A 22,835-nucleotide genomic window follows, 5' to 3' on the forward strand; every position below is an offset into this window, starting at 1 on the left:
CGGCCAATTGTTGAGCTCAAAATAGCACCGCACTCTAGATTGGTTTCATTTTAGATCGTGTTGATTTTCTTCCCAGTTCATAAAAAAACAGTAATTTATCAATTTTCTTACTTTTCTAGTTCATTTTCGTAACTTTTTTTTACTTATAAACACAGCCACTATGAATACGAATCAAATCATGCAAGAGTCATCCTGATCGGTTCAGCCGTTCTTGAGTTTTATTGCCTCAAAGAGACTTCAAACTCATTTTTATATATATAGATTTATTTCTTCAGGTTGTGATTTTTTTTGGCAAACACTGTAATTTGAAACATCTGTCAAAAATTTGTTTCGTTATGTTTTGCAATATGCATTCGTTTCAGGGTGAGCAACACATTTGTCACGTAAAAGTCACGGCAGCACAAGTTTTGTTGCACAGAAGTCACAGTGACTTCTGTGGAACAAAACTTGTGCTGCCATGACTTTTCCGTGACTCTTCCGTGACATGTGTGCCACTTGCCCTGACCGTTGTGTAGTGTCAAACATAAACAAAACAATTAATGTTTGGGAAGGAAATGAGGATGGTTTACGGGCATTTTTACGTTAATTAGAACGTCAGAGGACATTTACGGATGAGGAAACAACGACTAATGGCTACCTATCGACTATTGAGGAGAAGAAGAATCACAAACAGGTTAGCTAAGCAAATATTAGCTGAAAAATGTTCTGCAAGACGGTTTGCTTCTCTGCTCGCCAGCTGACGAGCAAAGAAGCAAGCCGTCTTGCAAAACATCTTTGAGTGGTCAGCCAGTCAAGGATTGAATCTAAACCTGGTCAGAATTGCCAAGCTACAATTTCAGCAACACTCGCTGGGTCGTACTTATGAAATAAACTCTAGCCAGTTAAGTCCATAAGTCAGATTCGGAGAAATCCACTTTGACAGCGAAACGCGAAATTTGTTTGTTTTCTGAAAACATATTGGCAACATTATTTTAGATGCAAATGTTTTCGAAGAAACCTGTAAAATACTCTTAGATAACATATTTTTGAGCTCCTTCATCTGCAACTTGTTTCGACGTGTTACTTAAGTTTGGGAATCCTGTAAGGAACTAACTCCTGATGGAATCCTGGAAGGAATCTTGCAAGGAGTCCCTGGAGGAGTTTCTGAAGCAACTCCTGGAGGGATTCCCGGAAAAAAAATTCTGGAGGAATCCCAGAAAGAACAGGAGGGCGAGTGGCGGCGAAGGATGAGCCACGAGCTCGCTACACGCAACGGTGAATCAAACATCCTGAAAGTGTCTAAAGCTGGACGGATACGGCAGGGCATATTATAAGAATGCTGGACAGTAACCTTGCAAATTTGGTGTTTGCTAACCATTCGGTTGGTACAAGAAGGCGAGGAGCGTAGACAGCAAGATGGGCGAACCAGGTGGAACGTGATCTGGCGAGCGTTGTTGGGCGTGATCGACGTTGGAGAGCTGCAGCTGCACTTCGAGTATTATAGCGGCAAATGGTTGATACAATGTTATCATGAATTTGATGTTGAACTAAATGAGTCATTTAGAAAGGCTAACCACAATTTCTTTCTCAATAAACAATAACAAAAAAACTGCTTGTCAGTGCTCAGATCCCCTCAGCTGTCTAGATTGCAATCATGCGGAACCGCGCGAAACCAAAGCATTCTGTATTATATTCATTAGCACGATCAAGCAGCTTCCATAGCCTTCCAGCCCATGCCGCCGCCACCGCTCCGTCCTGTAAGATGAAACGACCCAGAAGTTACTTGGAAAGCAAAGTCCTTTTCTTTTGCGCTCGGCACCACCATCGTAAAATCCTCCCCGACTTTCAATTAGCGAAGTGGAGCGATGTTAATGAATGGGTGGGAAGATTTTCCAAGCACTGATATTGTTGGTGAAACTTTAATTTTCGTTGGGTATCGCAGGCGGGGGTGGGTCGACGGCGGCGCAGCTGGAAGGCAACAACGTCTATGAATCAATGGCATCGATCCGTATCTGGCACGGTAATGAGTACGTTTTTGTGTCTCCAATGAATTTTTCAGTCGATGAGTTTAATCATTACAAATTTGATATTTTGGCTGGAGTGTCTACATTTGTCTAACCAAGATGATGTTTCACATTGGACATGGACATGTTTGAAGTTGTCTAACATGACTCATGGAGGAGCTATGTAGCATCCATTCCGTATTTTTTTGAACATGAAAGACACAATTCCAGCACAGCATGTTGAATCCGAAAAATTTCAACCCAAACATGCTAATCACCAGTCTGTCAACAGAATTATCGAGAATTCTCTGCCTTGTTTAAAATTGCAATATTTTCTCGACCCTCTGGATTTCGTGCGAATTCCAGTGCAGACAAATCCTGTTTATTTATTTACTGACCACTTATGGTGACGTGGACCAGGTTTGGTGGCATAGAACGCCACGCCACTCGTACTCGGGGAGGCTGACTGATCGGTGGTAGCTATGTGGGCCTTATTCTGTGCAGTAGTGGTGCACAGATATGTGTGTAGTAGGGTGTCCCAAAATAGAAAAAGTGTCAAAAAGTTAACTTGCTCACCCTTAGAATGATAGATTAGGGTCTTAGAAACAATAGTTCCATACATGAAATCTCAATCAAAAAATATTTAGAGGTTGCACGCATCGATTTTATGAAAAATGGACGATTTTTGGTATTTTTAACAAAAAAATGCAAATATGAGTTGAAAAACAAAAGAAATAAAAGTAATCAATCAAAGTAAATCATAGTTCTGGGTCCCGCAAACAAAGTTTGGAGGGAGTTTAGGTCGACAAAGCTGATTTTATATATTTGGCAAAGGTTAAAATATCATGAAATCGCGATTTTTTTCACCAATTTTTTCAAAAATGCTCAATTTATAAGGATTTTGAAATTTTTCTTGTGATTCGCAATTCCCTTATTTTATAGCAAATTTTGTGTAGATTATTTCGGCTGAAGACAGTTTTGAGCTATCTCCTTGATGAGTTGAGTTATCGGCATAATAATGATAACACAATCAATGAAAAAACCGGATTTTCTTATGTTATTTGTTTTTGTTCATTAGTTTCTATGGCTACCATGCAAAAAAAAAAGCAAATAACAAGGGTTTGACATGTTATGTTATGCAAGTACACATTTTTGAAGATTTTCAGAAAAAAAATTAGGTTACTTTGATAATTTTACATTGATTGTGCTTACTGATTCACAGAAAGACTGAAGAAGTGACTCGTTGTGAAATTTTAATAATATAAGTGATCGCAAGTCAGACAATCAAATCCCATGTGTAAAGTTCTATGATATATTTTGAGTGATGTGTAGATCGCTCAACAATGTTTACCTTTTTAAATAGATGTTGGTACTCTTGTTAAGCTAACATATAGGTTCTTTCTATTTATACCAGAACTACTGCTCTAACATTGAAAACCACTAAAATGCAAGGGTGTTTTCTATCACCTGGCAATCATTTGACTCATTTATCCATAACTCAGTTCAGAAGCATAATAGTGAAATGAGATGTAAATGCAGGAGTTTTTACGAATACTAGGATATTTTTTCTTCTTTTTTTTCGCGAATTTTAACTAAAGCAGATTCTTTACATAATATTGAGATCTATTATATAATTTGATTTTGAAAACAAACCATTAGCGCACATATTTGCAGCAAGGGTTGGATTTTAGGAAGCATCAGGATGTTTAGATTCTACTATTATTGAAAAAAATAAATATAACTTAGTGACTGGTCTAATATGTTACAAGAGGTGTTAACCTAAGAAGTGTCAATGCTAAAATCTTTCTGCTGCGCAGCTTACTTGTTAAAACATAATTTGCAACCAAAATTACAAGATTTGAATCGGTAGCTTACTACTGTTATCTGATCAACAGATGAAATCTAAGAAAAAAAAATTCTTCTCGTGTTCACAAAGCGGGTGTGAAAAGTTATGTTCAGCATATGTATATAGAAATAAAACAATGATTAACTCTCAAAGCCTTTACATATTGTTGCTGTCATGCATATGAATCAGTAATGATCAAAGCAACCCAATAATTCCTGACATTCTTCAAAAATGTACACTTGCACGTACTATTATGTCAAACATTCGTCGTGTGTTGTTTTAATTGCATGGTAGCCATGGAAACTAGTGAACAAAATCGATTAACGTAAGAAAACACGATTTTTTCATTGATTGTGTAATCATTATCATACCGATATCTCAGCGCATGAAAGAGGTAGCTCAAAACTGTCTTCAGCCGAAATAATCTACACAAAATTTGCTATAAAATAAGAGAAACGCAAATCACAGGAAAAATTTCAAAATCCTTATAAATTGAGCATTTTTGAAAAAATTGGTGAAAAAAATCGCGATTTCTTGATATGTTAACCTTTGCCAAATATATAAAATCAGCTTTATCGACCTAAACTCCCTCCAAACTTTGTTTGCGAGACCCAGAACTATGATTTACTTTGATTGATGATTTTTATTTCTTTTATTTTTCAACTCATATTAGCATTTTTTTTGGTGAAAATACCAAAAATCGTCCATTTTTCATAAAATCGATGCGTGCAACCTCTAAATATTTTTTTATTGAGTTTTCATGTATGGAACTATTGTTTCTAAGACCCTAATCTATCATTCTAAGGGTGAGCAAGTTAGCTTTTTGACACTTTTTCTATTTTGGGACACCCTAGTGTGTAGTTGTCGGCTCAATTTGGAGCAGTGTGCTTTGCATTCCACACGGGATTGTGCAGCGCGGATTGTTCTTTCATTCGGAGGCTTGGCATTTTTTTTTCTGTATCTCTCATTTGCGAAAACAGCATCATGCATATGTGGCAATGTTGCGAATCATTTGATATGTACCAGTATGTATTAGAATGCGGTAGACACAAATATTGATCATAGGAACATACGCGATTATGAACATTGCAAATATTGATCAGACTAATGACGACGATTTTTGTTTTTGCTAGAAAATTTATGAATGTTCGAAAACGTACAGAGGGCACACTTTCAGCCTGCTATGTTAAACTCGTTATTCATTAGAAGCTGGTTGAGCTTTGATCTAACAGAATCAAAATTAGAATTAGTTTTTTTTATCATAGGTTCATCTTCATGCTTCGATACTTTACAGAGATGTTGCTACATACAGGGGATACTCAAAATTACTGGGACTGGTAAAATTTTCACTTTTCAAAAAATGTTCAATTTTCTGTAACTGTTCGAAAAGGGCATCAAATATTCTCAAATTTTGACTGTAAGTTCATCAACTAGTTGTGTATCAGAGGTCAAAATTTGGAAAAGATCGGGCTACTCTACACGAAGTTATAAAGGTTCTAAAAATAAGGTATAATTATTCGATAGCCAACTTTGAGCTGTTATATCTCCGGATTCAATGATCCGAATGCAATGAAATTTTGACCATTTATGATTAATATAATGAACTTTGAAAAACAGTTGACTTAATTTGAAATGATTCATAAGAAAAAAAGTTATAGCGATTTAATTTATTCTATGTTTTTTAGTAAATATATCTATTTTTTATATGCATGCACCCCATTACTTTTTCAATTTAATGCCGGCTATTTGGTTGCTTTTCTTTGAAACATAAATATACAAGTAAATTAGAAGGAATTTAAATGAACTATACACAGATCGAAAAAAGAGTGTAAATATCTGTGACATAGAATGCACATAATTGGAGCGTGGGATATTACAGAAGTTTACATGACATATCATGTAAAACTCATAAAATATCATGTAAACTTCCATTATATGTCATGTCATTCAGCATGACTCTGAGTGTTTACATGACATATAACACAAATTTACATGATATATCATGTAAACCATCATAACACTAAGTTTACATGACTAAAATGAAATTTACATGAGGTGTTAATCTCATTATTTTTATCTGTGTAATTACTATCTCGAATTTTGAAACGATGATGAAGTTTGGATATATTAGTTTTATATTAGAAAAATAATCAAACTGTTATAATTTTCTTTCGTGTAAAGAATTTTAAGTTTAGTCTAAAGTTTTTAATAGCTCATTATATAAGTCATAAATGATCAAAATTTCATTCAATTCGGTTCATTGAATCCGGAGTTATAACAGCTCAAAGTTGGCTATCGAATAATTATACCTTTTTCTAGAACCTTTATAACTTCGTGTAGAATAGCCCGATCTTTTCCAAATTTCTAGCACTGATGCACAACTAGTTGATGAATTTTCAGTCACAATTTGAGAATATTTGATGCCCTTTTCGAAAAGTTACAGTTAGTTGAACATTTTTTGAAAAGTGAAAATTTTACCTGTCCCAGTTCTTTTGAGTATCCCCTGTTATATTAACAGGTTCAGAAATAGATAACAAGAATTAAACAAAATGTGTTACCGCATAGAAATTTTTTTTTCAAAATTTCAAATGTGGAAATGACCTTGAAATTTCTAAAATATCTAGTATCACTTTTAAATAGCACTGTCTTTGTTCATGTACACTACTTACTTCCAGTCCTGGGCACCCACGATGGTGCAGAGAGCCGAATTGAAAGATTTCCATCCTTGGCGATTGCCAGCCATCGCCTTGACCTGTGGCCAGGTCAAACTTCTGTCGACTTTCTTGATGTCGTTATTGAGGCTTAATGTACACCATTCTTGTAAAGCCACAGGTTTCATTGAGGTGGTGCAAAAGGTATACGTAAATGTGCAGTTAGTTTAGTGTTTTAGACTTTGGATTGCTTCCTGATAGCATAACATCAAAAACCTGTTAAATTAGAAATCGGAGAAACTATGTGAATCGAAATCTTATTCGATTTCATGGACTTTGTATTGAAATGAAGATTGCAATTACATTGCCTACGAGAAGGACCGGCCAATGACTCAGTTCCACAGTGGTGTAGAGGGCCGCATTGAAAGATCTCCATCCTGGCCGATTGCCCGCCATCGCACATTGGGTAAAATCAAGCCCAAAGGTGGAAAAAATTAATAACTTTCTTAATACAAGACCCTATGTTACCATCGATGGCTTATTCGAAAACAAATTTTCTCAAGAATTGGTTGGTGGATGATTCATGTACGGGCAACTACTCTGAAGCGTGTTATAGAGCCCGTTTTACCCCAGTTCCCCCTAGAATTTGAGAATTTCTGCTATTTTACGGCATTTGTAATGATTTTAATGATTTTTTCGCTGGGATACCCAACTCCATTGAGTAACGTTACATAGAAAAAGTTATCAAAATGTTGGAATTTTAGGGTATTGTGGGGTCAATTAGGCAATGGTATATTTTCAAGGTAAAAATTCATTTTTTTATTTTTATTAATGATTTTTTACGTGACAATAACTAAATAAATGATCGAATACACATGGATTATTTCTAAAGAAACCATTTTTGGGGAGATTGATCTCAAAGTATTGGTAATATTTGAGTTTTCACGCATACAAGTATGAATATTTCTCATCCTAATACCACCGATTCCAAACATTTCCAAACGATGAGCCATTGCTTATATACTCCAAAAACATCCTAAATGTTTTTTCGCATAGCCTCATAGACGGGAGGTGGCGGCAGCATATAGTTTCAGAGCTTAGTTTACCGAAACTCCCCTATAAACTTATTTTTATATTGTTTTTCAATTAAAAGAATTTTAACTTGGAATTTCTATACATGATGTGAGCCAACCAGTAATATTTCTGCATCTTATGAAATTTGGAAATTTAGGGTACAATGGGGTTAAATAAAAAAAACAACCCAAAAGCCTGGATGACCAGATAAGTTGACCAATAGCTTGTTTGCATCGCGGCATTCATCTTAGTTCCAGTAAGACGACGTGAAACATCGTAGAGGAGACGGTTGTCGCCTATGTTAGCGGCTTTCTTACCTTCGTTGGCTAGGGAGTCCGCCCATGCTCTTTTGTCCCGTCTACATGAGCGTTTCACTTCCTTCTCGAGAGTCGATTAGCGCTGACGGGCTATGGCCGCAGCACGGTTCTCTAGCTCCTCGACGAAGGACCTTTTCACCGCAGCGTCTTCCAGTCGGCGTGTGTTGAACCAGCGCCCGATTTTCTCCTCCTGTCGATGGATCCTAGCAATGCGTAGTCGGATGATGTTCGGACGCAATGTCGGCACTACGTTTGTCCCGCACATCAAGAAGGCTCCGTCTCCATTTTTGGCTGATGCAGATGTGGTCGATTTGATATGCCGTCCCAGCAAACAGTTTTGTTGTACAAGAGTGGAACAAAGCACTCTTAAGCAAACTTAAGCTTAAGAAACTGCTGTTCAGCTACTTCTGTTCCTCGGGGTGACGCCATCACGAGAAACCCATGTCACTTTGTGCACTGGTCGATGAGGAAAGAGCTATCCCCAATCACCATGTCATTGTTGCCACAAAACTCTGCAAACAGCTCTTCGATTTTGCTCATTTCTCCGAGACCATGGCGTCCCATGACGTGCCCATAGTCCGAAATTTCGGGATCAACCTTCGCGTTGAAGTTGTCAATGAGGATCTTGTCCACGACAGCATTCAGCTGACTGTAAAAGTTCTCTTTGTCTTGCAATTGGGTTTTTAAATTTAGAAAAATGTAGGGTGCGGGCACCGGTTTTGGCCAGCCTAAGGGAAATCATTTTTATAAAAATAACCAATAATCCAATGAAAACTACCAATGTGTCAAATGAAAGTTTCCGATCTATACTTTATTAGAAAAATGCAGAAATCAAGCCAATACTTGATTTTAGTATTAAAAGTGGCACTGGCCAAAATAGAAGCATTGCCGCAGTTTTGGCCATATTCTCAGCTTTGGTTTCTATTTTGGCCAATCACGTGTATTTCTTATGGGAGTGGCCAAATTAGAAGCACCCTGGCCAAAATAGATATATGGGAGCTGATTTTTTTAAGGAGAATTATTTTTTTCTTCCAGATTTCAATCAAAATGTATGGTTTTCACAGCTGTAATCATCATATTAAATTAGAATCTACTGGTAAAAAATAAATTTATGCCGATTTAGACCGTAACAGGCTGAATACCGCACTATGGCCAAAACTCCGGGCTGGCCAAAACTGAAGCTTCTACCCTATTGATTTTTTAATTTTATACGAAAGAGCACCTTTTTCTGAACCACTATGATTTTTTTTTAAGATTTTTAACTTTGTTTTGGTACCAAAAATCAGATTTTTCGAAATCACCATTTGACAGCTGGGCAACTGCTTGACAGCTCCGCCCAGTACGAAATGTGACGAGGGGTAATTCGAAAAATCGCTCCCATACAAACTTCAAACTGATTTTTAAATAGGTTCCCGGGAACCAAAATTCATGAAAATTTGGATTTCGGCTCAGTTTGACATGCAGATTCAAAATATGGGATTATCTAAATCACGCTAAAGAAGCCAATTGGGCAGCACCGATTGGCGCGTAACATTGGATCATGGGAAGGTTTCGAATCTGTGTTATGAATCTGGCTACAATAGGACAGATCGGCGAAGTACTAGATTTGTAGTAATGAGCTGAATTTTTGTATGGTGAGAAGGTCAATTTTCCGTTTCTGTAATGAAATGATGCAAAAAGCGTGGGTATTATTATTCCTTGCCTAATGTTATGCTGTTTGAGCAAAACTTTGGGCAACGGTGTTGTTGTTTTCTCCATTTCTTGCAACATAAACAACATAGTTATCCATGGTTTTGCTCAAACAGCATCAAATTAGACAAGGAATAATATTGCTTTTTTCACTGAAAATTTTCGTTGCTTCGCTGGGATACATGACGTTTTGTTCCAGCGAAGGCTTACGCGATACAGCAAATCCCCAAATAGCACACTAATACCAAAAAACTGGCAACAATAACCTAACTGTCAGCAAAATGCTCTATTTGCATGACAACAGTCGACTCACACAACTAACGAACGGCCGCCGTCAAATATCAGGATTGCCAACTGTCCGGCGACTGCTGTCATATTTCTTAGTCGCTGAACTTGGCGCTGGGTCGTCGGCGCGGAAACCCAAAGGTGGGAATAAAACTTTGGGGTTTGCGCGCAATAATACCCACGCTTTTTGCATCATTTCATTGCAGAAATGTAGAATTGACCTTCTCACCATACAAAAATTCTGCTTATTACTACAAATTTAGTACAACACCGAACGTGCCCCATTATCCTCTCATTAATAGATTCTCACTTCACAAGCGCAGCGTGGGCGTGAGCGCAAGGGCGAGGAGCGTGTTCATCTCGTAGGCCAGAGTATAGCAGGACGCCAATCTGTGTTCTCCAAAGTTCGGCCAACGGACTTCGCTCAGTCCTAGGATCTCAAGTTTAATACGGCGCACCTCACTGACTAGTTGTGCCAGTTTACCCTGCAGGGCTAGGGTTGATACATTCCAAGTTCCAATTCTTGTCCGTTGTTTCACGCTAAAAATCATTGCCGTTGGCTTCTCAATTTGCATACGTTGAAATTGATCATGAAAATAGCTTGCAGTTTTGCTGTCAAATCGCCATAGCTCTGCAACATAAAATCTTCATTTGAATGAAACCAATTCTAGGCTTTTCCTTTCAATAGCTTGAATAGAACAGTTTGCATAGAATGCTTGAATGCATGCTTTGTAGTGGATAAGGTGTTGAGGATGTGATTCACATCTTCTTGCATAAGTCCGAAAAAAGTTGGTAACATGGAAGGGAGGTCGTCAAGGCTTGATTGATAAATTTCTCAATAAAGGCGACTGTAAAGTTGATGAACTTGTGGTTTCATTGAAATCGGCCCGTTGATTGGAAAATTCAGGATCGTTCATTGGTGTTACTCTGGAATACCAAGAATACATTCCGTTGAAGTATTTCGTGAAGAAACTATTTTTCTATTCTTCAAACTGGTTGGTTCTAATGCAAATAGCAGCCAGTGCTCAAAATAGGCTTCCCTGCCCAAATAGTCGCATACCCTACATAAGCGTTTTACATTCTTTTCGTGTTTAGGCTCGCTGTATCACGACTTTTAAGTTCCCTCTCTTTTATATCTTCCTTTAGTTGTCATCTGTGATCTACCGCTTTCTCTGAGCATTTACGTAGCTAATGCAAATTATTCTTGCGGAAGCTCTTGAAGAAGTTTAACCCAACATTTCCTCTAACATACCTCCGAAAAAAATAAAGACATGTTGTGTGTGTTGGAACTTTTCCAAGAAATGTTGCTTCAATGGCATTTGAAACTTTGCCACTTACATACATAACGAAACCTTTCTAGCTTAGGTAACCTCAGATAATTTTAGGTAATGTTTCTTATTACGAACCAGTGATGAGTTTTCTCATTACATGAATCACTTTTACCCATATTCTAACAAAAAATCACATTTACAGCTCCTACAACATGCCCACCGGAACAGAGAGCCACAGGTATTTACGTTCATACCTACTTCCAGCGGAGGCTGAATAACCGAAATGTGGTCCCAGAATGCTAAGGGACAAGACCGCAAAATTAATTTGCATTTAAAATAATACCGCTTTGCGATCTCGCTCGCGAGAACCGTTCCAGAATACCGATGGCCATCGTTACACGAGCGTTCTGATGGGAATTAATTGAATTCCAGATTTTTTTCCTCCAACAACGCGTTGCTATTTGCTGGTGCTACTTCTGCTGCTACGTACACCCCTCAATTAGAAAATCCATGAATATGTAACAATCGTCGAACTAAGTACTACACTATAGTACCGGAAGGTACCTGCGTGTCGAATAGTATAGGATGCTCCTTTAGATTCAATGAAATCGAACTTAACCGTGGTTTCAACATATTTTAAAGGTTGGTTAGCCTGAAAAAAAAAACTCATCCTCAATCCCATGATTGCCACGCCATGCATGGAGCAAGCTGGAAACTGAGTGTCAGAGGTGATGATATTTTAACTTTTTTCTCCACCGTTCCGGTGCATTCAATTAGTTCGGTGAATCGGAAAGCCCAAATTTTTATCACTCTCAAAAGAGCACTTTCCATCGAAAATGGAGGAGGGAGAACAGCCCGCTCGTAAGGGACTATAGTCACATCCACTGTAGTGAATGTATGTAGAGATAGCACTCTCACGTGGATCTTTCAGTTTCGTTCATGGAAATCGTTACCACATAGGGAAAGGGCTGGAAAATTAATTAATTTACCTTTTGTGGTTGAAGTAAATTAAAACAAGAGTTATTGTTTTATTTTGGATACTTACGGAGTCTAGTTTTATCTGGGTTATCTGCCATATGCCCCTGTCATTAGAAAGTGATAAAAGGTAAAAAAAAAACAGTAAGATTCTACCACGGCTATCAACCGTGGCAAACTCAAAAGCTTGAGGACCGCTGCGTTTCAAAATCTAGCGATTCTCTCCGATAGAAACCAGCCCATGGCTGAAAATCTGAAAATCTGTAAATCACAGCGTGGGGTGTTACATGTAATGCTCAAAGACGACTCCGAAACGGTCGATTTCGTGAAAAATACCAGAAGCAGATCAGCAAGAAATAGAAAGATATTCGAAAAATCGGATGTAAATGCACAACATGTTTTAGCTAGCATTACATTTCAAGAGATATACCCGACTAGATGAACATAACAAGAATATATCATAATGATATCTTAATGTGATACAACTAACACATTATGTTATAATTTTGTTATGACATGGACTGTTTATTACTTTTTCAAACTAAATTATATCAAAATATATTATAACGTTTTGTAACTAGTTTTGTTACAAATAAATCAGAACAAACTCTGTTATAACTTTGTTATTTTTGCAACTGAACAAAATGATCAGTTGAAAAAATAACATAATTATATCAGAATATGAAATTATTTTAATTTTTAGCAATATTACAAAAAATAAGAAATTTGATTATGTATTCGTTTTTTTTCATTGCTTGTAGAGCAGTAGGTCGATGGATGCAGGTAAAAGATCAAAAAATGCTTATAAGGAAACAGCTTTATTCTATGTAATTGAAAAATTTATGAAAAAACATTCAATTGCTGTTGAGGGGCTGCAGTTTTGCTTGTTTTTTTATTGCGTAGAATGCCGGAAGCGTATCCGGCTACCCTCAAAACTGAAAAGTACTTATATTTTTTCAACTTTGAACCGATGTAAGTGAACTTCGACTCGTTTGAATAAGAAATATTTTTTTTTATTGATTGGTTATGCGAATAGAACGAATGGGTTACGTGGTGTTCCCAAAAGTCCAAATTTTCTGGAACATGTTTTATGCTATTGAGGGGCACAGATGCAAAGAGGTGTAAGTGACCATTTTGTCGAGTTTGAGCTGAGCATATCAAAAAATCTTTAGATTTCAAGCTTTCAGGAACATTTTAAAGATTATTTTTATGATGGTTAGAAAAAAATACAGTAACCAGAGAAAATTGGGTTTATATTGAAACTCCATACATTTTGAATGGGATGAAAAACTGGTGAAAAACTTCAAAGCTCATTTACTCGAAAGTGGGTTTTTGTAACTTAAACCCCTTTGCTTCTAAGCTCCACTATTCTAATATCGTCATTGTTGGAGTTAGCGTATTGAAAACACATGGTCTCTCGTGAAACATGCTTCGTAATGATTACTTTGAAGTCAATACTTTGGGCCTAGGCTGGGCAGATATGCTATTGCAGCTGGTCTATGGAAAATTCCACGCGTATGGCAATTCGGGGTTTCCTTAACCCACGATGACCAAATCGGTTCAGTCGGATTTGTTTTAGATGGAAAAAATAAATCTGGATTTAATGAGATCAATATTGTCAAAATCTGAGAAAATTTATCGCAGATATAACCATTACATAGTATACCTTCTTTAGTTTATTGACTACTGTTTCATATTATGAAGTAAAAAATATAGACATTGCAACTTCTAGAAATATTATCAGACTCTTCCGTATTTTTTTTTATTTATTCATGGGTTCAATTTCAGTTTTGATATGTTTATCTAAGTATTTATTTCCTTCTTTCAATAACTTCAAAAAGTACCGAACAGACTATGTATTATGAAGTAATGAATGATAGTGAGCGTGGAGACCAAATGGGGTACCTACAAAATAATTCTAATCAATAAAAATGTCAACTATGTATACAGACAATTCTGCTCAATTGATAATTGCATTTGTCTATTATAACTTTTTTTCTTCCGATCTAGGGTCTTGTACCATTTGGGCAGGTGTACCTATTTTGGGCACTTGCCGCTATAACTAAGGCTATTTCAAACCGATTGATTTGAAATTTTCTCCAGAATTAGGCACGTACAGTATCTAACTCTGTACAAAAATTCAAATCAATCGGTCTGAAATTGACTTAGTTATAGCGACAAGTGCCCAAAATAGGTACACCTGCCCAAATGGTACAAGACCCTATTATTACTCGACCATATATTGTTTGATATTATATCATGAATATCTTTTTTCATTACTAAAAATAATCTAAAACAGAATAAAACTAAACAGCATCTGCAAAAGTAATCATATCGGCTTATGATATAATTGTGATCAATTAAAACAAAGCCACATTTTACCTTCGCTCACGTAGGTACGTGTATGATCGCCGTTCTCGCAGCGCGAACAAAACAAAAAATAAAATAAAAATCATCTCCGTCCGGAAAGAATCTTTGTCGCCGCCAAAATGCACCCCATGACGAAGCTCAATCATAAATAGTTGACTAGCAACTTTTTTCGTCGTTCTCTTTGTTCCCTGATGGAAATAGCCGACGACGGGCCATGCGAACGCCACCACTGTTATTAGTGTTTCAGTGCGCATGTCGCACCGCGATAGCGCTGTTGGTAAGAGAGAGAGGTTCATTGTTTGATCTTGAATTCAAATCTCTGTCTATTTTTGTCCTGCGACCAATAAACAAGAGATGGGGGAATAGGGAAACTGGCAATACGTAGAACCAGTAAAGCTTCTTTCGTCGCCCACTTCAAGTGCTGTGATAGCCTCATTGGTAAAGGCGACTGAAAATTTACGATGGCAAGATTGGTGGTTCTAATCTCGTCCATGTTTGTAAGTTTTCTAATGAACTCGAAAGTTTTTTTATGTGACCTATCATTTTCTAAAAATAGAATAACACACTTAAAGTAAATACCCAAAAATGAGTAAAAAAATAGTTTTTACTCTATTTGATTTTTACCCTAATTGAAAATATCAAACTGTATTATAATTTTGATATATTTTATCAAAAACTTAGAACAGGGCTTGATATATTTTTGATGTATTTGTAACAAACTCTGATACACTTGTGTTAGAATCCTTATGATTTTTAGTTAGAATTTTTGTTATTTTAACAACATCCTGCATCTAAATTATAACTGCATATGTTAGAAAAAATCTGTATAACATAATAACATATTATGATATAATTTTGTTATGATCGGCTAGTCGGGTACCTACTGTTCAAACAATCTTCATTGACTATTTGACCAAATATAATGTTTTATGTATTTGCCCCATTTCCTAATTATTGACAGCGCTAATCCAGACTCATTGACTTCTTCGCCTTTTTCCAAGCACGTTCGTACTCAGTTATCAAATATCAAGCAACATTAAGACAGCAATCCAACCAAAAACCACAGCTGATGGTGGTCGGCGATATGGTTATTATTGAAAATGTCACGTAGCTCGTGGCTCGTTCCTTCCCACTACAGCAAATCAACAGTATGTAATCAGATGGAAACTCGCTATCAATTGAACCCACCAAGTCCTGCGCTGGACTGTGGTTGGTTCATACGACCACTTGGAGCGGATTAGAGTAATTAGGTCATCCATCGATTTTAGTACCAGCAACTGGGCCGCTTTAATGCTCGATCCGATCGGAATGGAAGGCAATCCTCCTCGTGCCGACCCGATGATGGTTATCTACGCGGGGTGTGGTTGAGGGTTTTCATTTACCTCCGACGACGCGGACGGATGGAAACCCGCCTAATTGAAAAGCGAGTTTCGCGAATAGCGTCGTCATTACGATAAGAGTGGATTTTGCTGTTTTGCGGTGAGAAATGAAAACGGGAAAATAATCAATACGTGACGATGATGGCGATGCCGACCGAAGGCGTTGGTGCTTGTGGTGCTTATCTTGATTATTGTTTGTGGGTGGAGATTTTGGGTTATTTTGTATTACGGTCTAATTGGATATTGGATTGAAGGATCGTTATATAATTTTTATTCCGATTTTAGCCTTAACTGCTTAAACTCATTTAAAACCAAGCTTCAACGAAAATTGTGCTGCTGTGCGCCAGTGAATCTTGGTGTGTATCAGTGGAAAAGACTCAACAGCTGCAGGTCTTCATCAATAGATGCCTGCGGTTTAAATACGTGCATGGTGGCCTCACAATTGGATCTCATCTCATACTCCACCGTCGATGTCATTAAAAGCCAATAGCGACAGAAATTTGGGAGCGAAAGTGGAGGTGAGTCGGCCACACTCTACGCAGGGGCGGAAACGAAATCTGCAAGCAAGCGTTAGATTGGAACCCAGCAGGACATCGCAAGCAGAGGCTCATGGCGGTGTAGCCTCAACAAGGAAATATAGCTTACTTACCGTACCGGTCAGACTAAGGCCTGAGTGACCTCTGCTGCAGTAAGTTATCCTAAAAATGTCCTGCAAAATCTCTTCAGACTTTTCTGGAGGTATTCCAAGAGGACTTCTTAAAAGATTTCTCCAGCAATTCCCCTGAGAACTCCTCTTGGTATGCCTGCTAGGGGCCCTGGGATACCTCAAGGCAATCTCTTGAAATTCTTCCAAAAAATCCTCTATGAATCCTTCAGACAATTTATCAAGGAATCTTCTAGGAATTGCCGTTTGTAATCCAGTAATTGCTGCTGGGATTCCTTCAAGAATTCCTACTATTTTTTTCCGAGAATTATTGCTGAGGTTTCTAAAACATTTTCAGCAAGAATATCTGCAATTATAACTTTTAAAAGTCTTCCAGGAATTCCTGGATGGCTCCCTGCAGGTGGGAAACCCAAAAAAATCCTGGAGGATTCGAGGTAGAAATGATCCAGCAAGAATCCTTGCAAAAAATGCAGCAGGAATCCCAAAAGCAACTTCTGGAGGAATCATTGGAACCACAGGCGAAGGAATTCCGAGAGCAATATATGAAAGAATCTATAGAGACATCACATGGAAAACTATTGCGAGACTTTTTAGAAAAATCCCTGGAGGAATTCATGAAGAAACTCTTAGAGAAATCTTTTGACAATTTACAGGAAGAATTCCTGGTGGAACGTCAAGAGGACCCCGAGCAGAGGCAAATAACAACTCCATAATAAAACGAGTTTTTTTTGGCAAAACAACTGAGCAATGGAATCAGTTATTTTCATGTTATTAACATAATATATTATGTTATGATCTTGTCTGGCATAAGCGGCAAAATAACAAAAATCATAACAAAAAATGTTCCTGGAAGACCAATTCGATAACATGTTTTGTTGGTTTCAATAACAACTTAATAATAATGAATATAAAAATATTTCAATAACAAATTTTGAACTTTAGAAATTATTGATAATAATTTAAAAACAAAATTTGTCATGATTACAATAATGATAACCATGAATTCATTATTAATCATTAATTAAACAAAATTTCTTTAATGCACCTGAAATATAATGAAGTACCTTATGTTAAATATTAGGTATGGTAAATGTCACGAGGGAGATAGAGTGCCCCCCTCTCCCCATAATCAACCCAATTTTTCGAATTTCCTCAGAAGACTTGTTTGAAGTTTATGGTATCTTTCAAAGAAACCTTTCAATAAGTTCCTCTTCGAATTATACTACTGATCGAAAACATCTTGTAAAATGGCTCGTTGGCGTTGGTGGAATCGTGAAATCATGTTCTTTTGGATACAGGTCACTCATCTCCGCTGATCTATGTTGACTCTACTATCTATAACACTTAAACATAAGACTGAGAAGCTGGTACGCTAATGGTTAGGATGTAAGACCAGAGAGAAGAGGATGGTGAACAGATGAGAGATTATGCATAAGCTCTCTATCACGGAATGCTGAAAATAATGTAAATCTAATGGTGTAGTTTTGATTACAAAACTTGTTATCGTTGTGGTATTGGTGATTAAATAATTATGCACACTCTATATTTCAATAATAACTATATTTGTTTAACAACAAAACATATTATTGAAATGTAATTTAATGAATGTATACCAATACCGTGCTCATAACAAAATAAGATTGCCCCACAAAAGATGTTATAGAGTAGTAATGCCTTGATAAGATAATGATAACAAACCAAGATATAAAAACAGGTTATGTTATTTCGTAGTTATTAATTTGATATTCTCCTCTGCTCGGGACTCCCTGGAGGAATTCTTGATTGTATTTCTTAAGCAATCCTAGTAGTAATTTCCAGAAAAACCTCCCAGCATTCCTGGAGACAATCTTAGAGAAATTTACTAAAACATTCTCATGGAGATCTTCTACAAATTCCTGATGGAATTTCTATAAATATTCTTGTTACTGCTTAAATGTTTTCTGCAAGAACTCCTTTACATACCATTTCAAAGATTCCTCCAAAGATTTCTCTAAGAAGTCCTAGAGAAATTCCTCTTGCAATGTATCCAGAGAGTTCTCAAAGGATTCCTTAAAAATATGTGTTAGAGAAGCGTTAACTCCCCCCCTTACCGACGCTCCATATACTAGGCGCCCCTCCGCCTTTTGCCGAAATTAAGAAAAATCCCTCCCTTGGTGCCTTGGGTTACTTGAGTTAATTCCTGAAGGAATCCCAGCAAGCATTTCTTGAAGAAATCCAAGCAGTAATTCTTACAGAAATCCCTGGATGTAATTTGTATATGACGCCACAATGCATTCACTGAAACCAATAATGATTTTAAAAATATAGTTATGGTTTATAAACCCATTTTTCTTCATTTTTTTTTTTGTTAAAAAGAGATGGACAAAATTTGAGACTGTAAAATTGGGGGCTTAGAAAATCGGATAACCAACGTATCAGCTTTTTTATAGTTCAGTTTTTCACTTTCCTTTTTCTCTCTATGATTCCAGGTCGCTGTGGTCATGGCAGCCCTTGTGAGCAGCTTTGCTACGAACTTCACGATGGGATGTACGAATGTGACTGCACGGAAGGATTCGAGCTGAACAAAAATGGATACAGTTGTCAAGGTGAGATGTTTTTCTATGCATACACACACATACATGAAAAGGATAATCAGAAAATTCAGACCATACTTTATCTGAAGATGGACTTAAAATTGAGACGGAATGTATATCACAGGTATATCACAAGCATATGCCGTAAGAAGGCTACACATCAAAAAAGATGGTATTACTGTTCACGTTTCAAAGTCCTATATTGCGAAGAGTTTTTGTATTACCAAAAACACCTTTCCAGTCTTGTTCTCTGTTCATCTCAGCACAATGACCCTTGTACATATTTATCGTTATCAATACACACAAATCTACCTTTTGTAATACTTATAGGGCTGAAGGTCTATACTCCAGGCTTTTTTGGGTACCTATGTATGACCTAAATATGACGTTATGACTTAAAATGCCCGTAAGAGTCAATTTTCAGTTTTAGCTTTTTTGATCTCATGTGTACAGATCACATCATTAAAACTCTTTACTGCCGTAATTCTGCAAAGTGACGTAAGCGCCATTCAAAATTTCAATATATTTTGATATATTATATATAAGGGTATGCGGTATGGGATTTTTTCAAAGCGATACGAAACGAAACGGTATGCAAATTTTTTGGGACGATGCGGTATGAAACGAAACGAAATTTAAAAATGTTTCGTGAGTTCGATACGAAATTCGGATTCACTCGGTATTTTTCGAAACGAAACGAAATTTCCGTAAAAAATTCGCGGAATATTGTAGGTATAATCTTTTTTTTGTGAAAATTGGTACTGTGTGCTTACATTTTTCTTTACCATAAGATTGATGCTTTCTAAAACATTATTGATTACAGAAAGGGAGCAATATGGTATTCATGGAGCAATTATTTTTATTTATTTTTATCCATTAATTTTAACTGAAGCTATTTCTCCATACTTCATGGAGCAAAGTGTACTCAGCTGTGTTATATAGCCATTCCTTTTGGTATCAGTCGTTTATCTACCGTCACCTCACTGTTAACCTATAAATGACCGACATTTTAACCTACTTCCCAACTAACAATCACTCATTTTACAAGCACCTTTACGATGGATTAATTCAGTATAATGCTGAATAACATTTGAATAATTTTTAGGCACAACCGCAAAATTTTTCAATTTCCACGAGAGTTTATAATTGGCACTTATGCTGTGAACAACTTTTGTGAAATAATAACTACACAAAATTTACCTAAATCAAGATTCGAACTAGAGATCCGTCGATTGCCAGCCGCATGCCTTCCTATCTGCGCCATCATAGAAATGAAGAATTGCTGCGCTTAAATCAAACTATAAACTTCTCGTGGTTTAATAATGATCAAACTTCGACTCTAATTCAGCAGTGGTGAATTAGCACAACATTATGGTTGTGGAGCGGATCTGGTTGGATGGTTAGAACACTTGACTATCACGCCGAGGACCTGGGATCGAATCCCACTCCCGACAAACTCACAATATGTGAGTTCTTCCTTCGGAAGGGAAGTAAAGCGTGGGTCCCGAGATGAACTAGCCCAGGGCTAAAAATCTCGTTAAAACAGATAAAAAAAAAAAAAAAAACATTATGGTTAACAACTGAACAACACATTTATTCAACTGCTGTTCAAGAAAAACACTTTTTCATCCTGTACTCTGAGTCGAAGTTAGATGAAACGAAAGCGTTTGACTTGCACAAAACAAATTATACAGTTACAAGTGCTAATTTTTACATAAATTTAACAAGATGCAGAAAGGGAACGTTTAAAAATTACGTCCAACATTTGGGGGAGGGGGGGGTCTATAGAAAAGTGTGACACTACGTGTATTGGGTATAGGGAAATTGTGTGACAGAGGGGGGAGGGGGGGTCTAGAAATCCCGAAAAATGATGGACGTAATTTTTGAATCTTCCCAAAAAGGTCTCGTTAAATTATTTTGTAAACGAAATATTGCGAGTCGAATAAAAATCTTATTAGGCGCATGAAAAGTATTTTACATTATCATTGTTATACCAATACAAAAGGTTGAACATGAGCTTCTTTTTCAATTGAAAAATCATTTGAAAAGTAATCTGTACAGCATAATTTTAGTTCAGCTATCATTACTATTATAAAGCAACAGTTCAGCATGCATGCGTGTTGCGGCTTGCGATTGTTAGTTGGGTTGCGATCAACTTACGATTTCAGTAGGTTTGTCGACGTTTGTCATTTAATCTTACTAAAATATACATAACATATTCCTGAAAGTCCGCTGAACATTTTTTTTTTTTGGCATTTGGTTCATGCTTCCTGTCGAAATATACACTATTACCTCTTTTTTTGCACTTTTGATTTATGCACTTTTTTATGCCCTGGGGAAAGCTACTCAGAAACAATATTGTGCATGGGAAAATTTAATAATGACGGGAACTATTGCAAAGGTGACTAGAGAGTATTTTTAGGGAAGAGCAAAGGAAGATTACAGGGGCGTTTCAGGGTGCCCAAGGGGTTTCAACGGGGTACCAGAAGTTTTCAGTTGCGTATTTGGGGGTCTGAGGGGGTTTTCGGAAGAATTGCAGAGAGTTTCAGAGGATTTTCGACGGACTTTGTATGCGTTATAGGTACGTTTTAGAGGGTTTCCGAAGGTCTCGCGTGCGTTATATGGGGTCCAAGTGGGTCTTAAGGGGGTTTCGGAGGCATTTCAGGAAGTCTCAGATCATTTTAGGCTGGTTTCAGAGGCGTTGCGAAGGCGTTTTTGGGGGTTTCTGAGCCTCTCAGGTATGTCACATGGAGCCCAAGTGGGTCCGAGTTGGTTTCAGGTGGATTTTAGAGGCATTTCAGGATGTTTCAGAGCATTTTCGGCGGGGTTCAGAGGTGTTACGGAAGCGTTTTCTGGGGTTTCGGAGCTTCGCAGGTGCATTCAATGGGGCCCGAGGGGGTTTCAAGGGGATCTTGGAGGTATTTCAGAAAATTTCAGAAAGTTTTTAGGATCCCATCACAATATCTTTTGAAACGCCCCTGAAATACCCTTTGATTTAAAGGTGTTCTTGAAACCCCCCTAACTCTGACCTTAATGCCTCAAAACGCCCCTGAAATGCAACCAAACCTCTAGGAACGCCCTTAAAATTATCCTGAAACACCCTGAAACTCTCTTAAATGACTCTGAAATACCTTGAAGCGCCCCTTGCTACGGCCTTTGAAGGCTACTGAGATCCCTTGAATTATCCTTTAAGCCCCTTAACCTTCCAGGACGCGTGCCATCAAGCAACTGAAACTGCACCGCGCTCGCGCTGTATATGAAAAGCGAGGTTTTTTTGGTAGTGTTGTACTTTTTACAACAGCGCACGCGCTGAAGGGTTACATATATTAAAGTGCCCCTGAATTCCCCATAATCCCATTAAAACGCAAACAAATCTTGACAGAACGCCCTTAAAAGGCTACTCAAATCCCCTAAAATGATCCCTTAAAACTTTACTGAAACCCCTTAGGACCCCCTTTTTCGGACTCTCAGGGAACTTTCTGGAAACTCGCTTAGCCCCACCTCAAATTCCCAGGCGTAAGGCCTGTTTTCGCGAACTTGATTCTCTCTTAAGCCCAAACTTAATTTATGCATAAATTTTCCTCTTCTATGCCTTTTTCTATTTATGCAGCCCCAGCCATGTGTAAAAGTCCCTTCATAAAGTTTTCCGGGATTTTGCAATTTTGTCAAAATACTAATTCCAGAGTCGAAAACTTTTATATCAACTGCCGTTTTTTTGTATTTGCACAGATATTTTCCCAAAGATATCTCTTGGGTGCG

The 22,835-nt window shown here is 37.4% G+C and overlaps 1 protein-coding gene across 1 annotated transcript in view; it reads left to right on the plus strand.

The window, feature by feature from the left end:
- The window catches only part of LOC109430547 (uncharacterized), a 776,197-nt gene that overhangs the window by 270,655 nt on the left and 482,707 nt on the right, over positions 1-22,835 (plus strand). Inside the window, exon 3 of the mRNA XM_062852938.1 lies at positions 18,972-19,088. Coding sequence (XP_062708922.1) covers positions 18,972-19,088 — 117 coding nt within the window. The remainder of the gene's footprint in view (positions 1-18,971; positions 19,089-22,835) is intronic.

The sequence above is a fragment of the Aedes albopictus genome, chromosome 2 (genome assembly GCF_035046485.1).
Source record: "Aedes albopictus strain Foshan chromosome 2, AalbF5, whole genome shotgun sequence".
Lineage (NCBI taxonomy): Eukaryota > Metazoa > Arthropoda > Insecta > Diptera > Culicidae > Aedes > Aedes albopictus.